This window comes from Loxodonta africana, chromosome 21 (genome assembly GCF_030014295.1).
Source record: "Loxodonta africana isolate mLoxAfr1 chromosome 21, mLoxAfr1.hap2, whole genome shotgun sequence".
Lineage (NCBI taxonomy): Eukaryota > Metazoa > Chordata > Mammalia > Proboscidea > Elephantidae > Loxodonta > Loxodonta africana.
Genome location: NC_087362.1, coordinates 44,864,078 through 44,883,037, shown reverse-complemented (window position 1 = coordinate 44,883,037; position 18,960 = coordinate 44,864,078). Strand labels below are relative to the sequence as shown.

Here is an 18,960-nt window from a genome sequence, read left to right as displayed (position 1 = left end):
CTACCCTCTGCCTGAGTACCCTCTGGGACAGTTAAATTCCACCTTTTTGGGCAAGAAACTGGTTGCCTCAGGCTCTGCCCTAATATTAATGTTACTTGACATGGTGCTCACCATTTACAAACAGCTTTCCATTTCCCTTCTTACCTGCACTTCACAACTCTGTCAGATAAGCAAGACAGGTACTATTGACCCCATCTTTGGAGGAATTTCAGGGGTACAGGGATTCAGTCACACAGCTAGCAGAGGTCCTGGACTGGCCTGGTTCCCTTTTGCTCATCCACAGGACAACCTGTGTCCGTGTCTGTTTTTGTCCCAGCTTCTTTCTGTCTCTTTCTCTCACCCCTCTCCCAGGGGCTCCTGGCGAGGGGGTTGGAGGGCGAGAACCCAGTGTAGGCAGCTAGTGGGTGAATGTTCAGACATTTGGATTTGAATCTGTGTTTCCAGCCTGTGCTGCTTCTGGACTAGGGGCTCTGGAGCCAGGCTGGGTCGTCTGAACCTGCAGACATCTGACAGCCTGATGCTGGACTGGTTCACAGGCCTGGGGGAAGCCAGAGGATGGGCAGATGGGGTGAGAGAGGAGGGGAGACAGCAGAGGGCCGAAGGGGAGGGGAGAGGGCTGAAGTCAGAGGCCCTAGATGGGACCAGCCTGGCAAAGGAGGGCACATGATGCAAACCCCCAGCAGAGCGGCCAGGCTGGGGCGGTGCTGTTCTCCAAGAGCTACATGCCTGCTCTATTAATTCTGGCTCCCTGAGGTTGAAGTAGATTTCCCTGAGGGGTCTCCTTAACCCTGGAAACCTCCCCGCACCGCCCCCCCCCCCCGCCCTGGGCTCAGCTAGTAAAACCCCTGATGTCTAGAGGGAGAATAAATGCGTGAGCTGGCCAGGGCCGCCCGGATTGACTGGGCTGTCGGCTGCCCTGGCGAAGCAGGCTGAACGTCTTGTTTGTAAAAACTTGTCCTCTCAGCTGCCTCCCCAGGGGAACCCAGGCTCTTCACAGACACAGCCACCACCCCCTGGCTGGTGCAATCACTGTCAGAGAGGCAGGATGCAGGGCATGAGATCCGAACCGAAGGCGCTTAGCATAGGCCAGCACTCCACCACCCAGGGGAGACTGTCTGGGCACAGGGTTCTGGCATGTGGTCCTCAGTGGTGTGTGAGTTTGAAGGGTACTTTTTTCTTTTTTTTTTACCATTGGGTTTAGGAGGACAGAGGCAGGAAGACGGGGCAGGGGCTTCCTTGGCCCTTTGTGGTCCTTCCTTCACTAATTTTCAAAGTGCTCAAGTGCTGGGGCCCTCAGAGATAAGGAACAAAGACTCAGTCCCTTGAGAGGCTTGGAGAAGGCCCTGCTTCACCAGGTACGTTTAGATGTGGACGAAGGCCCAGAAAAGTCTGGACAGATTCCCACACCTGGAGACCCAACATACAAACACACAGAGACATTTGTAGGGGAGGGTATCCATAAAATTATTTTCTTCTTACATCTTCATTGTTTTGCTGATTACAAGAGAAACACAACCTCCTGTAAAATTTTCAAACACTACGGAAGTTAGAAAGTAGAAGAAAATGTTCTTGAGTTTTACCTAATCTGCCCTTCACAGTAGATAACCAGCACTGCTCAGTTATATCATTTGAAATATTTTCCAACATCCAAATTTGCTAACAATAAAAAATAGGCTCACGTAATAGTGTTCTGCTACAGTTTTCTTTTTCTCTTACATCTTAGCCATTTTCCCATGTCAGTGCAGAAGCTCCCCATTCTTGATTTCATAATATTTCATTGTAGAAATTACTACAATGCCTAAGTGATAGGCATTCCCACCCCTTAAATTTTCAATATTTCAGAAAACACTGTAATAGATCCCCTTGTTCATATAACTTTTTGTGAGCATGTCTATGCAGGCTAGATTCTTAAAAATGAGTAGGATTCGCTACATGGTCTTGCTCCAAGGTCTTATGAACGTCTGTTGGCCTCTGGGGAGAACCACTGGCCCATCTGGCCCCTACTCTCTTACTTGATTCCAGAGGAGTAACAAAAGGTTAAGGTATTTCTCTTATGAGTCACAACCTCCCCCTTGCGTGGCTCTTCTATTGATGGCCCTCAGAATAGAAGCCCCTCGGCTCATCTAGTGGGGACCACGTAGCTGTCTGGATCTTGCAGAGTAAGAATGTTCCTGACAAAGACATGGCCAGGAAGCAACAGAACAGACTCAGGAATATAAGGACGTGTAAGCGTCAAAAAAAAAAAAAAAATTTTTTTTTTAAGGGTCATTCAGGAGTTTTGGTGGTACAGCGGTTAAGCACTCAACTGCTAATGGAAGGTCAGTGGTTCGAACCCAATAGGTACTCACTCCATGGGAGAAAGATGTGGCAGTCTGCTTCCATAAAGATTACAGCCGAGGAAACCCTATGGGCAGTTCTACTATGTTCTATAGGGTCACTATGAATCAGACTCCACTCAACGGCAACAGGTTTAAGGGTCATTCAGAGCATGGAAGTGATACGTGGAAGAGTCCCAACTCTCAACTCAGTCATAGAGTAGGGTTGGCTGCCACCTTCCCTATGCTTGCCTTTGAGAGACAACATCTGGATCTTTCCAAAGGCATAACCTTGGCTGACCCCTGAGCAAGAGTCCATGGAATAGTATAGGGGGCTGGGAGATAGGATTCCTGGGTTCCCTTTCCTGCTTTCCTGGGTGATCTTAAGAAAAGAACTTTGCCTCTTTGAGTCCCAATTTCTCACTCTCAAAACACCTGCTCCTTTCTCCACAGCAAGGCTCATGATCGTTTTGAAAATAATGTAATTCTTTTCTTCCTCCTGCTTAAGAATGGGCTGAGTTAAGGGCTGTACCCTCTTCCCTCCTGGCTCCCCTCCTTCCCTGGAGTCCAGCTTTCTCCTAAGGTCTCCTTTATTTACTACAGGATGTGGCAGTCCAGAGGGGTGGGGAAGTGGCTCTCTCTCACAGGTGGCTGTGATTAATTGGGCTCCAGTGAGCTAACTCCAGGGGCCTGGTAAGCAAGAAAGGCGAGTTCTCCCAGAGGTTTTTAAGGTTTTGAGTGGCAGGGCTACTCTTGGAGACGGAGAGAAAAACAGAAGCCAGAGGTAGTAAAAGAGAGGCCCAGAGTAGGGCAGGGAGCACAAGTGGTGAGGGGAGGGCTTGCTGGGAGCCTGCAGGTGGTCAGAAGGGGAAGGGAGAGAAGGAGGAAGGTCAGAGAGAAGGCACAGAGCAAGGCAGCCCAAAGCCTTGTTTTGGATCCTTCTGTGGAATTCTCAGTTGGCTGTGTCTGTATTTTCTTAAATCACCTTTCTCTTCAACCTTATTGGCATTTTCATTCTCTTTGCCTTTCTTCTCTGTTAGCCCCTGGTCCCTCCTTGGGACTTCCCTGAAGGTGTGACCCAGAGAGGGCAATGGGGAGCCCAGTGGACAAGAATGCCAAGAAGCAAGCTTTTAGCTCTCCTTTCAGATAGCATCAAGGGAAAGCCACAGGCACAGGACCACCTGTGGGGATCCTTAAAGACTCTTGGGTCTATTCTAGCTTAGCCATGCTCTAAGCCACAGACCCCTCTGGGATAAAAGAACTGCTGGTCACCTTCAAGGCTGGGTTGGGGCTCTTCTTTGGGAAATGGAAGGGAGACTTATACCTATCGTCATAGTAAACCCTTCTCCCAACCCAATCAAGTGTCCAGAATCCAGAGTGTGGGAATAAGCCCTGGTCAGAAATCAGCCCCTAACCTCCTACATGACCTTGGACAAGTCACTCCTTGTGTCTGTTTCCTTGTCTGTACAAGGAGAATCATAATCTTCCCAGCAGCCTTACAGGGTGAGACTCAAGAAGGTGCAATTGTGTTTTGAAAACTATGGCGTCTCATATAAATGTAAGGATTTGCATGATTATGGACAGCCCTACTTGTTGTCCCTATGAGAACAGAGAAAAAGTAGAATTGTAAAGTTCTGTTTATAGCTGACTCATCTGGCAGGAGGCTGGTGGTATAACCTTGCCACTTGGTAACTTTCCTTGAATCATGCAAGGTGCAGATAAACTGGCAGGAGCATCCTTAGGGAATGTGCATGTCATCTGGAATACTAAGAGGCTGTAAGTCTATTATAGCCCTTTTCACCAAGGGAGTTTTAGCTGCATGAGCCAGGGACTGGAAACACAACCCCTTCTTGGCCCCATTTTACAGATTTAACAATCTACCCAACCTCCTTCAGTAATTCATAGGCAGATGGGGGTCTTCAACCAGGTATCCAGCTGCCCAGTCCTCTGCCCCTCCAGGTTTTTCTCATGGGGGACAAAGCTTCACTGATTAGTGTCCCTAGACATTAATCCATACCTTCCCACTGTGCTGTGAGCAGAGGGCCTCTGTTTAGCCACTTCCACACCTCACTGAGGTGAGAAAGGTAGGCGGGAGGGATCAAGTAAACCACCGCCTGATTTTCTCTCTTATTCCCATCCCCCTCACTCTCAATCTTAGGATAAAAACTGTGAGCCACCACCCTGCCATTGGGCCAGAAATGCCAGAACATTTAGGATGCTCACCCCAGCCAAGGCCTCAGAGAAGAAGAGCAGATCACCTGTTTTTTTGGAGTAATGGAGAAAGACTGTCTAGTGATAGGAGAAGCCTCCAAACAGGGCCTTCCTTTATGCTCGAGTCGAAGCATCACAGACTCTTGGAATGCCAGTGCTGGAAGCCACCTCTAAAGGCTATTCAATCCAGCTCTTGCTCTGTGGGTGAGTCAGTGTCAAAACCACACAGAGAAGAGGGGCAGTCACTGATGCATTTAAGATTGTGCCTCCCCTTACCCAGGAACGGGGTCACCAAAAACATACAGGATCATCACCACAAGGGAGCAGGTCTGGGGCTGGAACCCCAGCCCTGCCTTCACCACACCCACTGCTGGGAAACCCAAATGTCTATAGAAATTGGAAAATGGGCAAAGGAAGCCTATGGGTTGCAAGGCCCGGAATGCCCTTCTCCACCCCTGCTCTCAGCCAGTCAGGCTGGGGAGGCCGAGGGTTTCCCTTCAGAGTCCCCAGCTTCCCTCAGCCCCCAAGGATGGTGATGGGGCTAACCTGGTATTAACAAAAGGAGAACCTGAGGAAAGATTTGAGTGGGCTTCTGAGACCTGTGGCTGCGGCAGCTGAAACCAACAAGTTACCTTGAAGAAAAGGGTGGGGAGATGGCAGGGAGAGTAATGGGGAGCCCTCCCAGCCCAGGCCTCCTCTCTGGGAAAGCTCCAACTTGCCCAGGATGGGGCTGCAAGAGCGGATGGGCTCTCAGTCGTCTATGTCAGGGAAGAAAAGTTACTGACAATTGTCATCTGAGCACCCAGATGTCTCCCAAACGCGAGACCCTGACTCCAGCAGACTCTGTGGCCAAAACCCCACCTGTGGCAAAGATGTACCCGTGCTTGCATTGAGCACTATCCCTTCCCCTCCACAGCAAGTCCCCTGGGGGCTGATGGGCACAGAAGTTGAGCGCTTTACTGACCGTCTGCGTCAAAGTGCTTCCAGATTTCCAGGAACTGGGAAGCCGTCAGCTCCGCAAGGTGCAGGTAAGGGGGATGCTGAGTTGCGCCAGCCATGGCGAGCCGCTCGGAGACCTCGGCCAGCACAGCGCTCTCCCTCCGCGCCGGCTCAGCTCTCGCTCGCGTCTTGGTCTTGCGCCCCACGCTGCCTTTATATACAGTCTGGAGGCTGTACCCGTGCCCAGCCTCCAGCAGGGGGCGTGCGGGCTCAGAGAATCGTGGCTTGGTCGCGGCGGGGCAGAAGAGGCTGGGGTCTGGGCCCGGTTTCGCGGGGCCCAGCACATCTGCTTCGAAGCCTCGAGACCGCTCAGCGCCTGGCCAGGGAAACCCAGATGCTGTTCAGTGAAAGTGGCAGAGAGGCCGCCTCTCTCCTCCCTCCCTCTCCCACCGTCTTTAAGTAAGGCACCACTTACATAGCAGTACCAATAGTAATAACAGTAATGATAATGACAGCAACAACAACATTGATTTTACAAGTATTTAGCATCTTAGTTCACTAGGTCCCCTGCCTGCTCTAATCTGACCCTTCCACAGCAGGAAGATAAGGAACCACTCTTCTGAGGAAGGACATAAAGCTTAAAATGCCTAAATGACTCAAAGTCGCACAGCAAATAAGTGGCAGCCTGGATTTCAACCCAGCTGTCTTTCCAGGAGCCACATGGCCCCTTAATGAGGTCCAGTCTTGGGGAGAGGCCGTGCATTGTCAAGGTTTCGCTAGGGGGCATCTGGAATCGGTGACCCCCACGGTAGAATCTGGATGGCAGTGGATGAGTGGCTCCCACTTCTCCTTGTGTCCTGGTTGTTGCTGTCCCCTGGGGGTACCTCCTCCCACCCACTGGTATCTGCCTCACTGTAGACATTTGTCCATTTTTTTTTTTTAGTAGAACTAATCCTTCCCTACCGGGTCTTTAACCACGCCCACCTAGGGGCTTCATGGCAGTTTCCCTACCCGGTCTTTAACCACGCCCACCTAGGGGCTTCATGGCAGTTTCCCTAGCCCAGTGAGCAGAGAATGTCCGACTCTGAGCAAAGGATGTTCTAAGCTAGTTTCAAAGCGAAGAGAAGCAGCCCCTGAAAACTCCTCCCGGGCACAGCAGAGCGGGACGCCTCCAGCTGGGAGCTGGGACGCCTGCCAAAGCCTCTGGCGGCCTGAGGCCCTGGGCTTGTCCTGGCCTTGTGGATTCCTTACCCCCAAAGTGGCAGCTTCATCCCTCCTGGTCCCCTCTCTGCAGAGTGGTGGAGAAATGAATGGATGCTCATTAACATGTGCTTGAGTGTTAGCTGAACTGCCTTCCAAAGGGAGAGAGAAAGGAAAGGAGGTAAGTGAGAATCAAAAGGAGGTCGCTGGGGAATGCCAGGAGGAGACCAAGAGGGGGAAGATTATCCTTTAGGGGGAGGTAAGGGACTCGAGTGAGCGTGGACGGGGCGATTAAAGGTGGTAGTTCAAAAACCCCTTGGCTTTTGGCCCAGGGCAAATGTGTAGGGAGAGAAAAGCGGTCATAAAAAGCCAGCGGTAGAGCCTGATGTGTGAGGGGGAGTTGCCTTTGGTATTAGTGATACGGTGGAGGTGGAAGGAAAGAGTCCTGGGCTGAGGAATTCACCAGAGCCACTGGGTCTGTCTTGCCTGGTTTGGGGACACCACCTCCCTACCTCTTGTTATTAGTTGCTGTTGAGTTAGCTCCAATTCTTGGTGACTTTATGTATGACAGAATGAAACCTTGCCCAGTCCTGAGCCATCCTCACGGATCGTTGGTATGCTCGCATCCATCGTTGCAGCTATCGTGTAGTGGCTTCTAACCTAGGGGGTTCATCTTCCAGTACGATATTCGGAGAATATTCTGTTGTGGTCCATAGGGTTTTCATTGGCTAATTTTCAGAATTAGATTGCCAGGTCCTTCTTTCTACGCTGGAAGCTCTGCTGAAACCTGTCCACTATGGATGACACTGATGGTATTTGAAATACCTGTGGCATAGCATGCAAGCCACCACAGTACTACAGACTGATGTATGAGCGGTAGTCCCTATCTCCAGGGGGGCAGAATGGCTCAGGATGATTAGAACTAAACTGCTTGGGTCCAGATCCCAGAATAAGCTGTGTGAACTTAGGCAAATTATGTAACCTATCTGTGCCTCAGTTTTTCTCTTCTGCAAAATGGGAAGGCAAGTATTTACCTCATAGAATTGTTCCTAGAATTAAATGAGTTCGTGTGCTCACTCATTTCATGATTCTTTGAGCTCCTGCTGCCCTTCATGAGCCAGCAATCAGTAGTAAGCTTGGCAAGAAATCCTTGACCAGCATTCTTTCCTGGGGCAGACAGATGCTGTCTCCACTGTGTTACACAGCCTCTCAAGGGGCCAGGCTAGCCCCTTCCAGCCCTGATGCCAGTCATCTGGACTCCTCTGACCACCTCCTGCTCCAGCCCCTGCCCCAGATCTGCGGGCTAAGGGCTTATCCTGGCTCTCTCAAGACCAAAGCCAGTATCTTCTTGCTTCTTCAGTTTTTCTTTGAGGGAAAGAGAATGGGGTTCCTGCCGTCTACTCTCCAGAGCTGCCAAGACCAGGGGGAGGATGTCGGCTTGACTGGGGAGGCCCTGGGTATGAGTGCAGGATAAACACAATGACCTCCAAATTCTGCATTTTCCAAACCTGCATCGTTTATTTTAAATGCATGGTTGGAGTCTCTTTCTGGAAGGCCCATCCCTGGCTCTCCGAAACACAGGCCTGAAGACTTAAGCAATTTCCCTTTTCACTTTGACCCCATGCTGAGTCCTGTAGAAGCAGTCAAGGTTAAAAGTTACAAGTCCCTGTTCTGAAATCAGGCAGACATGGGTCCAAAACCCACTTACTGGTTGTGAGACTTCGGGCAAGTTATTTAACCTCTTGAATCTTAGTAAAAGTAGAGGAAATGATACTATTAGTCTCACAAAGTCATTGTAAGAACCAAAAATAATATAATTAAGAGGTTTGTTAGCAAAAAGCCTGGCAGTGGTAAGTGCTTAATTAAAAGATAGTTGTATTAAAGTTAGCTTAACTAGTAAAAAATGTCTGCCTTGAGCATAAGCTCTTTTTTTTTTCTTAGTTTTATTGAGCTTTTGGAGAAAGTTTACAGCAAATTAGATTCCCATGTGACAATTTCCATGCAAATTGTTCAGTGACATTAGTTACATTTATTACAATGTGTCAATTCTCTTTAAATATGTTCTATTTGCTCCATTTCCAGTACCCTAATTTCCCTGCCCCTTCTTTTTTTTTTTAATTTTTATTATGCCTTAAGTGAAAGTTTACAAAAATGTATATACACCTTGCTATATACTCCAAATTGCTCTCCCCCTAATGAGACTTTAATGAGACAGCACACTCCTTCCCTGCACTCTTTATTTTCATGTTCATTCAGCCAGCTTCTGACCCCCTCCGCGCTCTCAACTCCCCTCTAGACAGGAGATCCCAACATAGTCTCATGTGTCTACTTGATCCAAGAAGCTCACTCTTCACCAGTATCATTTTCTATCCCATAGTCCAGTCCAATCTCTGTCTGAAGAGTTGGCTTTGGGAATGGTTCCTGTCTTGGGCTAACAGAAGGTCTGGGGACCATGACCTCCAGGGTCCTTCTAGTCTCAGTCAGACCGTTAAGTCTGGTCTTATTATCAGAATTTGAGGTCTGCATCCCACTGCTCTCCTTCTCCCTCAGGGGTTCTCTGTTGTGTTCCCTGTCAGGGCAGTCATCAGTTGTAGCCGGGCACCAGCTAGCTCTTCTGGTCTCAGGCGGATGTAGTCTCTGGTTTATATGGCCCTTTCTGTCTCTTGGGCTCATAATTACCTGGTGTCTTTGGTGTTCTTCTTTCTCCTTTGTTCCAGGTGGGTTGAGACCCATTGATGCATCTTAGATGGCTGCTTGCTAGCATTTAAGACCCCAGAAGCCACTCTCCAAAGTGGGATACAGAATGTTTTCTTAATAAATTTTATTAGGCCAATTGACTTAGATGTCCCCTGAAACCATAGATCCCAAACCCCTGCCCCTGCTATGCTGGCCTTCGAAGCGTTGAGTTCATTCAGGAAACTTCTTTGCTTTTAGTTTAGTCCAGTTGTGCTGACCTCGCCTGTATTGTGTTGTCTTTCCCTTTACCTAAAATAATTCTTATCTACTATCTAATTAGTGAAAACCCTTCTCCCTCCCTCCCTCCCTGGTCTTGTAACCATTAAAGAATATTTTCTCCTCTGTTTAAACTATTTCTCCAGTTATTATAATAGTGGTCTTGTACAATATTTGTCCTTTTGCAACTAATTAACTTCACTCAGCACAATGCCTTCCAAATTCCTCCACATTATGAAATGTTTCACAGATTCATCATTGTTCTTTATCAATATGTAGTATTCCACTGTGTGAATATAGTTTTTGTGCATGGTGTGAGGTATGGGTCTTTTTCATTTTTTTGCAGATGGATATCTAGTTATGCCAGCACCATTTGTTAAAAAGACTGTCTTTTCCCCATTTACCTGACTTTGGGCCTTTGTCAAATAGCAGCTGCTCGTATATGGATGGATTTATGTCTGGATTCTCAATTCTGTCCCATTGGTCTGTGTATCTGTTGTTGAACCAGTACCAGGCTGTTTTGACTCCTGTGGCAGTATAATAGGCTCCAAAATCAGGTAGCGTGAGGCCTCTCACTCTGCTCTTTTTCAGTAATGCTTTACTTATCCGGGGCCTCTTCCCTTCCATATGAAGTTGGTGATTTGTTTCCCCATTTTGTTAAAAATGCTGTTGGAATTTTAATTAGAATTGCATTGTATCTATAGAAGGCTTATGGTAGAATGAGTTTTTTTGCAATGTTAAGTCTTCCTATCCATGCGCAAGGTATGTTTTTCCACTTATGTAGGTCTCTTCTGGTTTCTTACAGTAGTGCCTTGTAGTTTTCTTTGTATAGGTCTTTTACATCTCTGATAAGATTTATTCCTAAGTGTTTTATCTTCTTGGGGGCTACTGTAAATGGTATTGATTTAGGGATTGCCTCCTCGATGTTCTTTTTGTTGGTGTAGAGGAATCCAACTGATTTTTGTATGTTTATCTTGTATCCTGATACTCTGTGAACTCTTCTATTAGTTTCAGTAGTTTTCTGGAGGATTCCTTAGGGTTTTCTGTGTATCAGATCATGTCATCTGCAAATAGAGATACTTTTACTTCTTTTTTACCAATCTGGATGCCCTTTATTTCTTTATCTAGCCTAATTGCTCTGGCTAGGACCACCAGCACAATGTTGAATAAGAGTGCTGATAAAGGGCATCCTTGTCTGGTTCCTGATCTCAGTGGGAACGTTTTCATACTCTTTCCATTTCGGATGATGCTGGCTATTGGCTTTGTGTAAATGCCGTTTATTATGTTGAAGAATTTTCCTTCTGTTCCTATTTTGCTGAGAGTTTTTATCATGAATGGGTGTTGACCTTTGTCAGATGCCTTTTCTGTATCAATTGATAAAATCACGTGGTTCTTGTCTTTTGTTTTATTTATATGATGGATTACACTGATTGTTTTTCTAATGTTGAATCATCCCTGCATATTTGGTATGAATCCCACTTAGTCATGATGAATGATTTTTTTGATATGTTGTTGAATTCTATTGATATGTTGTTGAATTCTATTGGCTAGAATTTTGTTGAGGAGTTTTGCATCTAAGTTCATGGGGGATATAGGTCTGTAATTTTCTTTTTTTGTGGAGTCTTTACCTGGTTTTAGTATCAGGAATACGCTGGCTTCATCAACTGAGTTTGGGAGTATTCTGTCCTTTTCTATGCTCTGAAATACCTTTAGTAGTAGTGGTGTTAACTCTTCTCTGAAAGTTTGGTAGAACTCTGCAGTGAAGCCATCTGGGCCAGAGATTTTTTTGTTGTTGTTGTTGGGAGTTTTTTGATTACCTTTTCAATCCCTTCTTTTGTTATGGGTCTGTTTAGTTGTTCTACCTCTGTTTGTGTTAGTTTGTGTTAGTTTAGCTAGGTAGTGTGTTTCTAGGAATTCATCCATTTCTTCTAGGTTTTCAAATTTGTACAATTGAGTACAATTTTTCATAGTAATCTGATATGATTCTTTTCATTTCAGTTGGATCTGTTGTAATATCACCCATCTCATTTCTTATTCAGGTTATTTGCTTCCTCTCCTGTTTTTCTTTTGTCAGTTTGGCCAATGGTTTATCAATTTTGTTAATTTTTTCAAAGAACCAGCTTTTGGTCTTGTTAATTCTTTCAATTGTTTTTCTGTTTTCTATTCCATTTAATTCTGCTCTAATTTTTATTTGCTTTTTTTCTGGTGCCCGAGAGTTTCTTTTGCTGCTCTCTTTCTATTTATTCAAGTTGTAGGTATAGTTCTTTGATTTTGGCCCTTTCTTCTTTTTGTATGTGTGCATTTATTGATATAAATTGACCTCTGAGCATTGCTTTCACTGTGTCTCAAAGGTTCTGACAGGACTTGTTTTCATTCTCATTGGATTCTATGAATTTCTTTATTTCATCCTTAATGGCTTCTGTGACCCAGTCGTTTTTGAGCAGGGTGTTGTTCAGTTTCCAAGTGTTTGATTTCTTTTCCCTGCTTTTTCTGTTATTGATTTCTACTTTTATGGCCTTATGGTCGGAGTAGCTGCTTTGTAATATTTCAGTGTTTTCGATTCTGCTAAGGCTTGCTTTATCACCTAATATGTGGTCTATTCTAGAGAATGTTCCATGTGCACTAGGAAAAGAAAGTATACTTGGCTGCTCTTGGGTGGAGCGTTCTGTATATGTCTATGAAGTCAAGTTGGTTGATTGTAGCTGGTTGAAAGTTGACTTTATTGAGTTTCTTTCTGGATGTCCTGTCCTTCATCGAAAGTGGTGTGTTGAAGTCTCCTACTATAATTGTGGAGCTGTTTATTTCACTCTTTGGTGCTCATAGAGTTTGTTTTATACATCTTGCAGCCCTGTCATTGGGTGCATAAATATTTGATATGGTTATATCCTTCTGGTATATTGTCCCTTTAATCATTATATAGTTCCCTGCCTTGTCCTTTGTGGTGGATTTAACTTTAAAGTCTATTTTGTCGGAAATTAATACTGCCACTCCTGTTCTTTTTTGATTGTTGTTTGCTTGATATATTCTTTTCCATCCTTTGAGTTTTAGTTTGTTTGTGTCTCTAAGTCTAAGGTGTGTCTCTTGTAGGCAACATATAGACGGATCATGTTTTTTTTGTCCATTCTGCCACTCTCTGTCTCTTTATTGGTGCATTTAGTCCATTCACATTCAGCATAATTATGGATAGGTATGATTTTAGTGCTGTCATTTTGATGTCTTTTTTTGTGTGTTGTTGACAGTTTCTTTTTCCCACTTAATTTTTTGTGCTGAGTGGTTTATCTTTATATATTGTCTTTTCCTCTTCTTTGTTGTTGTTGATTTTGTTTCTGCTGAGTCTATTTTTTTCTTGTATTTTATTTTGATGAATAGGGTAGTTAGTCTCCTTTGTGGTTACCTTAATATTTACCCCTATTTTTCTAAGTTTAAACCTAACTTTTATTTCTTTATATCGCCTTGTCTTCCTCTCCATGTAATAGATCTATGACTGCATTTCTTGCATTTCTTAGTCCCTCTTTATTGTTTTAATGTTGTCTTTTTTTTTTTTTCTTTTATAGAATGACATCCCTGTTTCCCTGTTTTGAGCGTTTTTTATCTTGATTTATTTTTTTGATTTCCCTGTCTGAGTTGACATCTGATTGTTCTGTCCAGTGTTCTAATCTTGGGGTGATACCTGATATTATTGTTCTTCTAACCAAAGAACTCCCTTTAGTATTTCTTGTTGTTTTTGTTTGGTTTTTACAAATTCCCTAAACTTCCGTTTATCTGGAAGTGTCCTAATTTCACCTTCATATTTGAGAGACAGTTTTGCTGGATTTATGATTCTTGCCTGGCAGTTTTTTTTTCCTTTAATGCTTTATATATGTCATCCCATTGCCTTCTTGCCTGCATGGTTTCTGCTGAATAGTCTGAGCTTATTCTTATTGATTCTCCTTCATAGGTGACTTTTTGTTTATCCCTACTTGCTCTTAAAATTCTCTCTTTATCTTTGGTTTTGGTGAGTTTGATTATAATACGTCTTGGTGACTTTCTTTTAGGACCTATCTTATGTGGAGTTCAATGAGCATCTTGGATAGGTATCTTCTCATCTTTCATGATATCACCAAAGTTTCCTACCAACAAATCTTCAACAATTCTCTCTGTATTTTTTGTTACCCCTCCCTGTTCTGGTACTCCAATCACTCGTAGATTATTTCTCTTGATGGAGTCCCACATGATTCTTAAGGTTTCTCCATTTTTTTAAATTCTTTTATCTGATTTTTCTTCAAATATATTGGTGCCAAGTGCTTTATCTTCAAGATCACCAATCCTGCCTTCTACTTGCTCAATTCTGTTTCTCTGACTTTCTGTTGAGTTCTTTTATTCTGTAATTTTATTGTTAATCTTCTTGATTTTCTGATTGCTGTCTCTCTATGGATTCTTGCAGCTTATTAAATTTTTCATTATGTTCTTGAATAACCTTTTTTAATTTCTTCAACTACTTTATCTGTGCATTCCTTGGCTGTTCTGCCTATTGCCTGATGTCCTTCCTAATCTCGTTCCTGATGTCTTGAAGAATTCTGTATATTAGTCTTTTGAATTCTGCATCTGGTAATTCCAGGAAGGCACCTTCATCCAGAAGATCCTTTGCTTCTTTGTTTTGAGAGCTTGTTGAGGCAATCATGGTCTGTTTTTTATGTGACTTGATATTGACTGTTGACTCCAAGCCATCTATAAGTTATAATATTAGTTTATTTTATGTCCGCTTACTGTATCCTAGCTTCTTGCTTTGTTTTGTTTTGATATGCCCAAATGGGTTGCTTGAGTGAGCTAACTTGATCATTTTCACCTTTGAAGCTCTGATGTCCTGTCACCAGACGGCTAGAGCTGTTATCAGGTATATTAGTCTAGGAGTCCGTTCACTTTTCTTGTATGAATTCAGCTCAGGTGTCCAGGTAGCTGATCATCAAGTGTGTGGTACAGGCTGTTTCCTACAGTCTTAGAAGGGCAGGGGTGATTAGTATAGGTAATGGTATCTGGTTGCAGCAGGGTGTCATGCTCTGAACAAGGCAGGGTGCTGATAACTCTCCCCCTATTGTCTGTGAGGAAAGTGCATCCCTGTTCCCTAGAGTGTACAAGTTGGTGGGTTCTACAGACGGACCGACCACAGGCACCCAGTGCTTTTGGTTGTAAGGACTGGGAGTTACCAGTTATCCTTGGACTGCTGTTGCAGATGGCTGGGTGACCTGAGCAGAGCTACCAGTGCTTATACCCCTGATGTGGGTAGGTGAGGACCCTATTTAATAGGCAAAGCAGTGCCACCTCTTCACTACACAGCTGAAATGGTTGCAGTCTGCCAACAAGGGCCCATTCTCCTGAAATAGGCTCACACAGGTCTGTGCAGGGGGGAAAGTATTCAAAGTCCATGGACCGTTTATGCCTGGACAGAAGCTGTTTCTGTCCCGAGCTCCCCCCATTGGTGGAGCAGGCAAATTATCTTTTCCACCAATTGTGAATTTATTACTTCAAGGCTGGGAGGATGGCTCAGGGCACTCAATATGGCTTATCTCAGCCCCAGGGAAATCAACAGCTACTGAAGCTGGCTTGGGTGCTGGGGGTGTGGTAAAATATACACAGGTACTTAGTTTTTACCAAAAGCACCATTCTTCTTTGGTTCCGGACGTGTGAGTAGGCTGTATGGCTGGCTGCTTCTCCCTCAGGAGACTGCAGCTGAACACTACCACCAGCCTACCATAACCACTCCTGGGAATGGTGCCTAAGGGATCCTGTGTTTCAGGTCTGATAACTCTTCTCCACTTCTGAACCATCTCTCCCTCCCCCTGCTGCTCAGTATGTTTTCTAACTTTGCCTTTGATGTTCAGGGCTCCTAGCTTGTCGTAAATGTAATCATTTCACTTGTTTTTTCGGGTCCTTGTTGTAAAAGGGATCACAGGAAGCATCTGGCTATTCCGCCATCATGGCCCTGCCTCCCATCTTGCTCTTTTAAGAACTGTCTATATGGGATCAAATAGACAACAGCAACTAGAAAGGTTAGATAGGAGCCTTAGGGGGCAGTGAGTTTATGTTAATGGGGGAGGAACAACTCGGAAAAGGAGGGTGAGAAAGCCTGTACAACTTAAAGAATGTAATCAGTGTCAATGAATTGGACATGTAGAATCTGTTGAATTGGGGTATGTTTTGCTGTATATATTCTCAACAACAGCAGCAAGAAAATAAATAAAAATTTTAAAAAGATGGTTATTAATATGAGATGTTAGGAGGAATTTTTCTTGAAGTCATGGCACTTCGAATGACAGCTGGAAACAAAAGGGACCCAATACCCTGCTTGTAAAGCTAGTCTTTCAGGAGCCACACAGCTCCCATCTGCTTGGCTTGCTAAGATGGCCCTCTACTTCCAATCATGGCCTTGCTGTAGACAAAAAGAAGACTGGGTAGGAGAGAGAAGGAGGAGCCTTAGCCTTTGGGGGTATAGCATTTGTGGCTCCCCTGAAGCCAAGTGTTATTGGGGGACCTCCAGAAAATCCCTGCAGGTCATGGAGAAATGCCTCAATAGGAGCACTGGAAGGCCCACCTGGTCCAGGAGTGGAAGAAGCTGGGGTGAGCAGAATTCTTGAGTTTGGTACACATGTGAATATGGAGCTGTGACTTGTTTCTGACTTAGAGCTCCCTGAAGGCTGATGGGGTGGCCCATGTTGGTGGGACTTGAAGAGACTATCCTGTGCCTAAAAGGAAGGTGAGGGCGACCATGCCCCATTCCAGGTCTCTGCAGACCTTGGAGGGTGCTGTGGCTCCTGGGGAAGGTGCATGAGTTTAAAGAAGGACCAGAAGCCAGGTAACTGCTGGCCAATCCTTGGTGTTGAAGGAGTCTGGGGTGAAGCTGACAACTGCTCCAAGAAAACTTCTACCTTGCTATGCAGAGACCCTTCCCATTTCTCCCCCTGCCAACCCCACACCCCCAAGGGAAGAGAAGTCTCAGAGCCAGCTCATCCATCTTCTCCATGCATAGCCCTGAAGCCAAGCAGCTTGTCCCATTTGCAGTAGGGGAGAATGGGAGCTTTACACTGGAGAAGAGATTGCAGTTTTAAACTGGACAGGACCAAGTTTAAATCACTGAATGTGAGAGGAAAAGTATGGTCTCTGACCAAGAAATCATTAAGGGATAGGAAAGGGAGATTCAATGAGCATATTTTAAAGTGGTGATGGTAAAACAAAAAACAAACAAACAAATAAAAAACCTCTTTTATGTTTGTCTCTCAATGAATTGAGACTTCTGCGATCATTTTTAGATATCTGACATTTTGCTATGTCTCCAGGACCCCTTCCATCAACAACAGTGATGATGAGAACACTTTCAAATGCCTTTAACGAGGACTTTAATGTGCCTCATGTTGTTTGGTTTTCCCAACTAGCCTGCCAGAATTGGACCCATTTTAAAGATGATGAAACAAAAGTCAGAGAGATTGATGCCCAGTCCAAGTCCTGGCAAAGGTGGGATATTGAGAATACTTTGGTTCCTCCAGTTTCCAGTATATATGGAGTCCTCATAGATGTGTTGCCAAACCCCTGGGTAATATGTACAAAATTCACCCCAGATTCTGGCCACCAGAGTCCCATAGTCCTCCCAGTGGTTTCCATGGTACCCATGAGTTTAGCTGATTACTAGTTCCTCCTTTCCCCAGAGGGAAAATGGAATACCCTCCTTACTTTCCCATCCCCAGCCCATCAGCTGCATCCTGAGTGCTGTGATTCAATACCAATGATTGGTGAAAGACTTGCTGTCTGTCCCAGGTGCATACTCTGACCCCCAGAGTCACTCTCCCAGGAGGAGGGGAGCCCTGGTGGTTGTAGATGGTAAGATGCAAGAGAACAGATGACAAACAACTTTCCAGCCAGGATCCAATGAGCCACAGTAATTGGCAGAGCTCCTCAGAGCACCTGGTGTTATTTTGGAGGACATCAAAGAAAAAAGCAGAAGCCCAACCTCGTTCCTTTCTCTGCCTGGAAATGTTTCTTGTGGATATTGCTTCTTAGGTCTTTATAATGGTCAGGCCTGGCTACTGAGGGTGCCAGAGAGCTGGCCTTGCTTCCCAGGAAAAAGGATGAAAGGAACGCAGGAGCCCAGCAGTTTCCATGGAAACGGATGGGAGGGAGGATGGATTGAGAGTTCAGAGGAACTCAGAGGTGGGAGCAGGACTTTTGAGTAACTCAGTCTGAGGCATGAGAGTCTGTGGACAAAATATGTCTCTCTTTGCAAAGGATTTGGGTTAACAGGATAGCAACAGGAGGTGGAATAACAGTATTTAGGGGCTGGGTGGAGACCCTTCCCCTAATAGGCAGGGTGCAGTTGATAAGAGCTTGGGTTCCAGAATCCCACAGGCTCCATTCAGCTCCCAGTTCCACTGCTTATTGGAAGTTCTGTCACCTGATGGTTGTGTGACCCTGGACAAGGTGTCCACTCTCTCTGAGCTTTGATTTCCTCATTGGTAAAATGGGGCTAATTCTAGTAGCTACCTTGTATGGCTTTTGTGAACATTAAAAGAGGTAAGGTATGTAAAATGTGACCCAGGTTATGTCTTTGAAGGTAACCAATTTACAAGGTTAAGGGCACAGTCCTCCAGACTTCTGACACCAGCTATAAGTTCAAGGGTTTTCTAAAATCACCTTTAGGTTCAACAATTCAGTAGAAATACTCATTGAAAGCTATTATACTCATGGTCACATTTATTACAAGGAAAGGAAACCAGTTAGAACCAGCCAAAGGAAGGGATGCATAGGGTAGAGTCTGGGAGGGCTCCAGACACAAAGCTTTCTATTTTCAGCATTTTTACCCTCCCAGTATCGATGTGTGACAATGCACACGGAGTGTGGCCAACCTGGAAAGCTCACCTGAGCTTCAGTGTCCAGAGTTTTTATTGGGGCTTTGGTACGTAAGAATGATTGATTCCCCACCTGGTCAAACTCAATATCCAGGAGCCCCCTCCCTGAAGATTGGGCTGCTATTGTGTGGCCCAAGGAGCCTACCATGAGTCACCTTGTTAGCATAAACTACCAGGTATGGTCCCAGGGACTCACCTTGCATAACAAAAATACTCCTATCACTTGGGAAATTCTAAGGGTTTAGAGGTTGCCTTTCAGAGCCAGGCTCAAACACCAGACCTCTCCTTAAAAAAAAAAATTGTGAGGCCAAATTCTTTACTACATAGCCTGGAACATAAAAAGCACTCAAAAGCTGTTACTGCAGGTGAGAAAACTGAGGCAAATGATGAGGAGTCTAATCTAATCAGTGCAGGCCATCCCCCTGGCCACAGTGATCGGTTCAGGAATAGGCATGTAACAAATTCCATCC

The 18,960-nt window shown here is 45.1% G+C and overlaps 1 protein-coding gene across 1 annotated transcript in view; it reads right to left on the bottom strand.

The window, feature by feature from the left end:
• Positions 1 to 5,941, bottom strand: part of CALB2 (calbindin 2) — a 29,246-nt gene extending 23,305 nt beyond the window's left edge. The window contains exon 1 of the mRNA XM_003417070.3: positions 5,491 to 5,941. Coding sequence (XP_003417118.1) covers positions 5,491 to 5,584 — 94 coding nt within the window. The 5' untranslated portion in view covers positions 5,585 to 5,941. The remainder of the gene's footprint in view (positions 1 to 5,490) is intronic.
• Between the last annotated feature and the right edge of the window lie 13,019 nt (positions 5,942 to 18,960).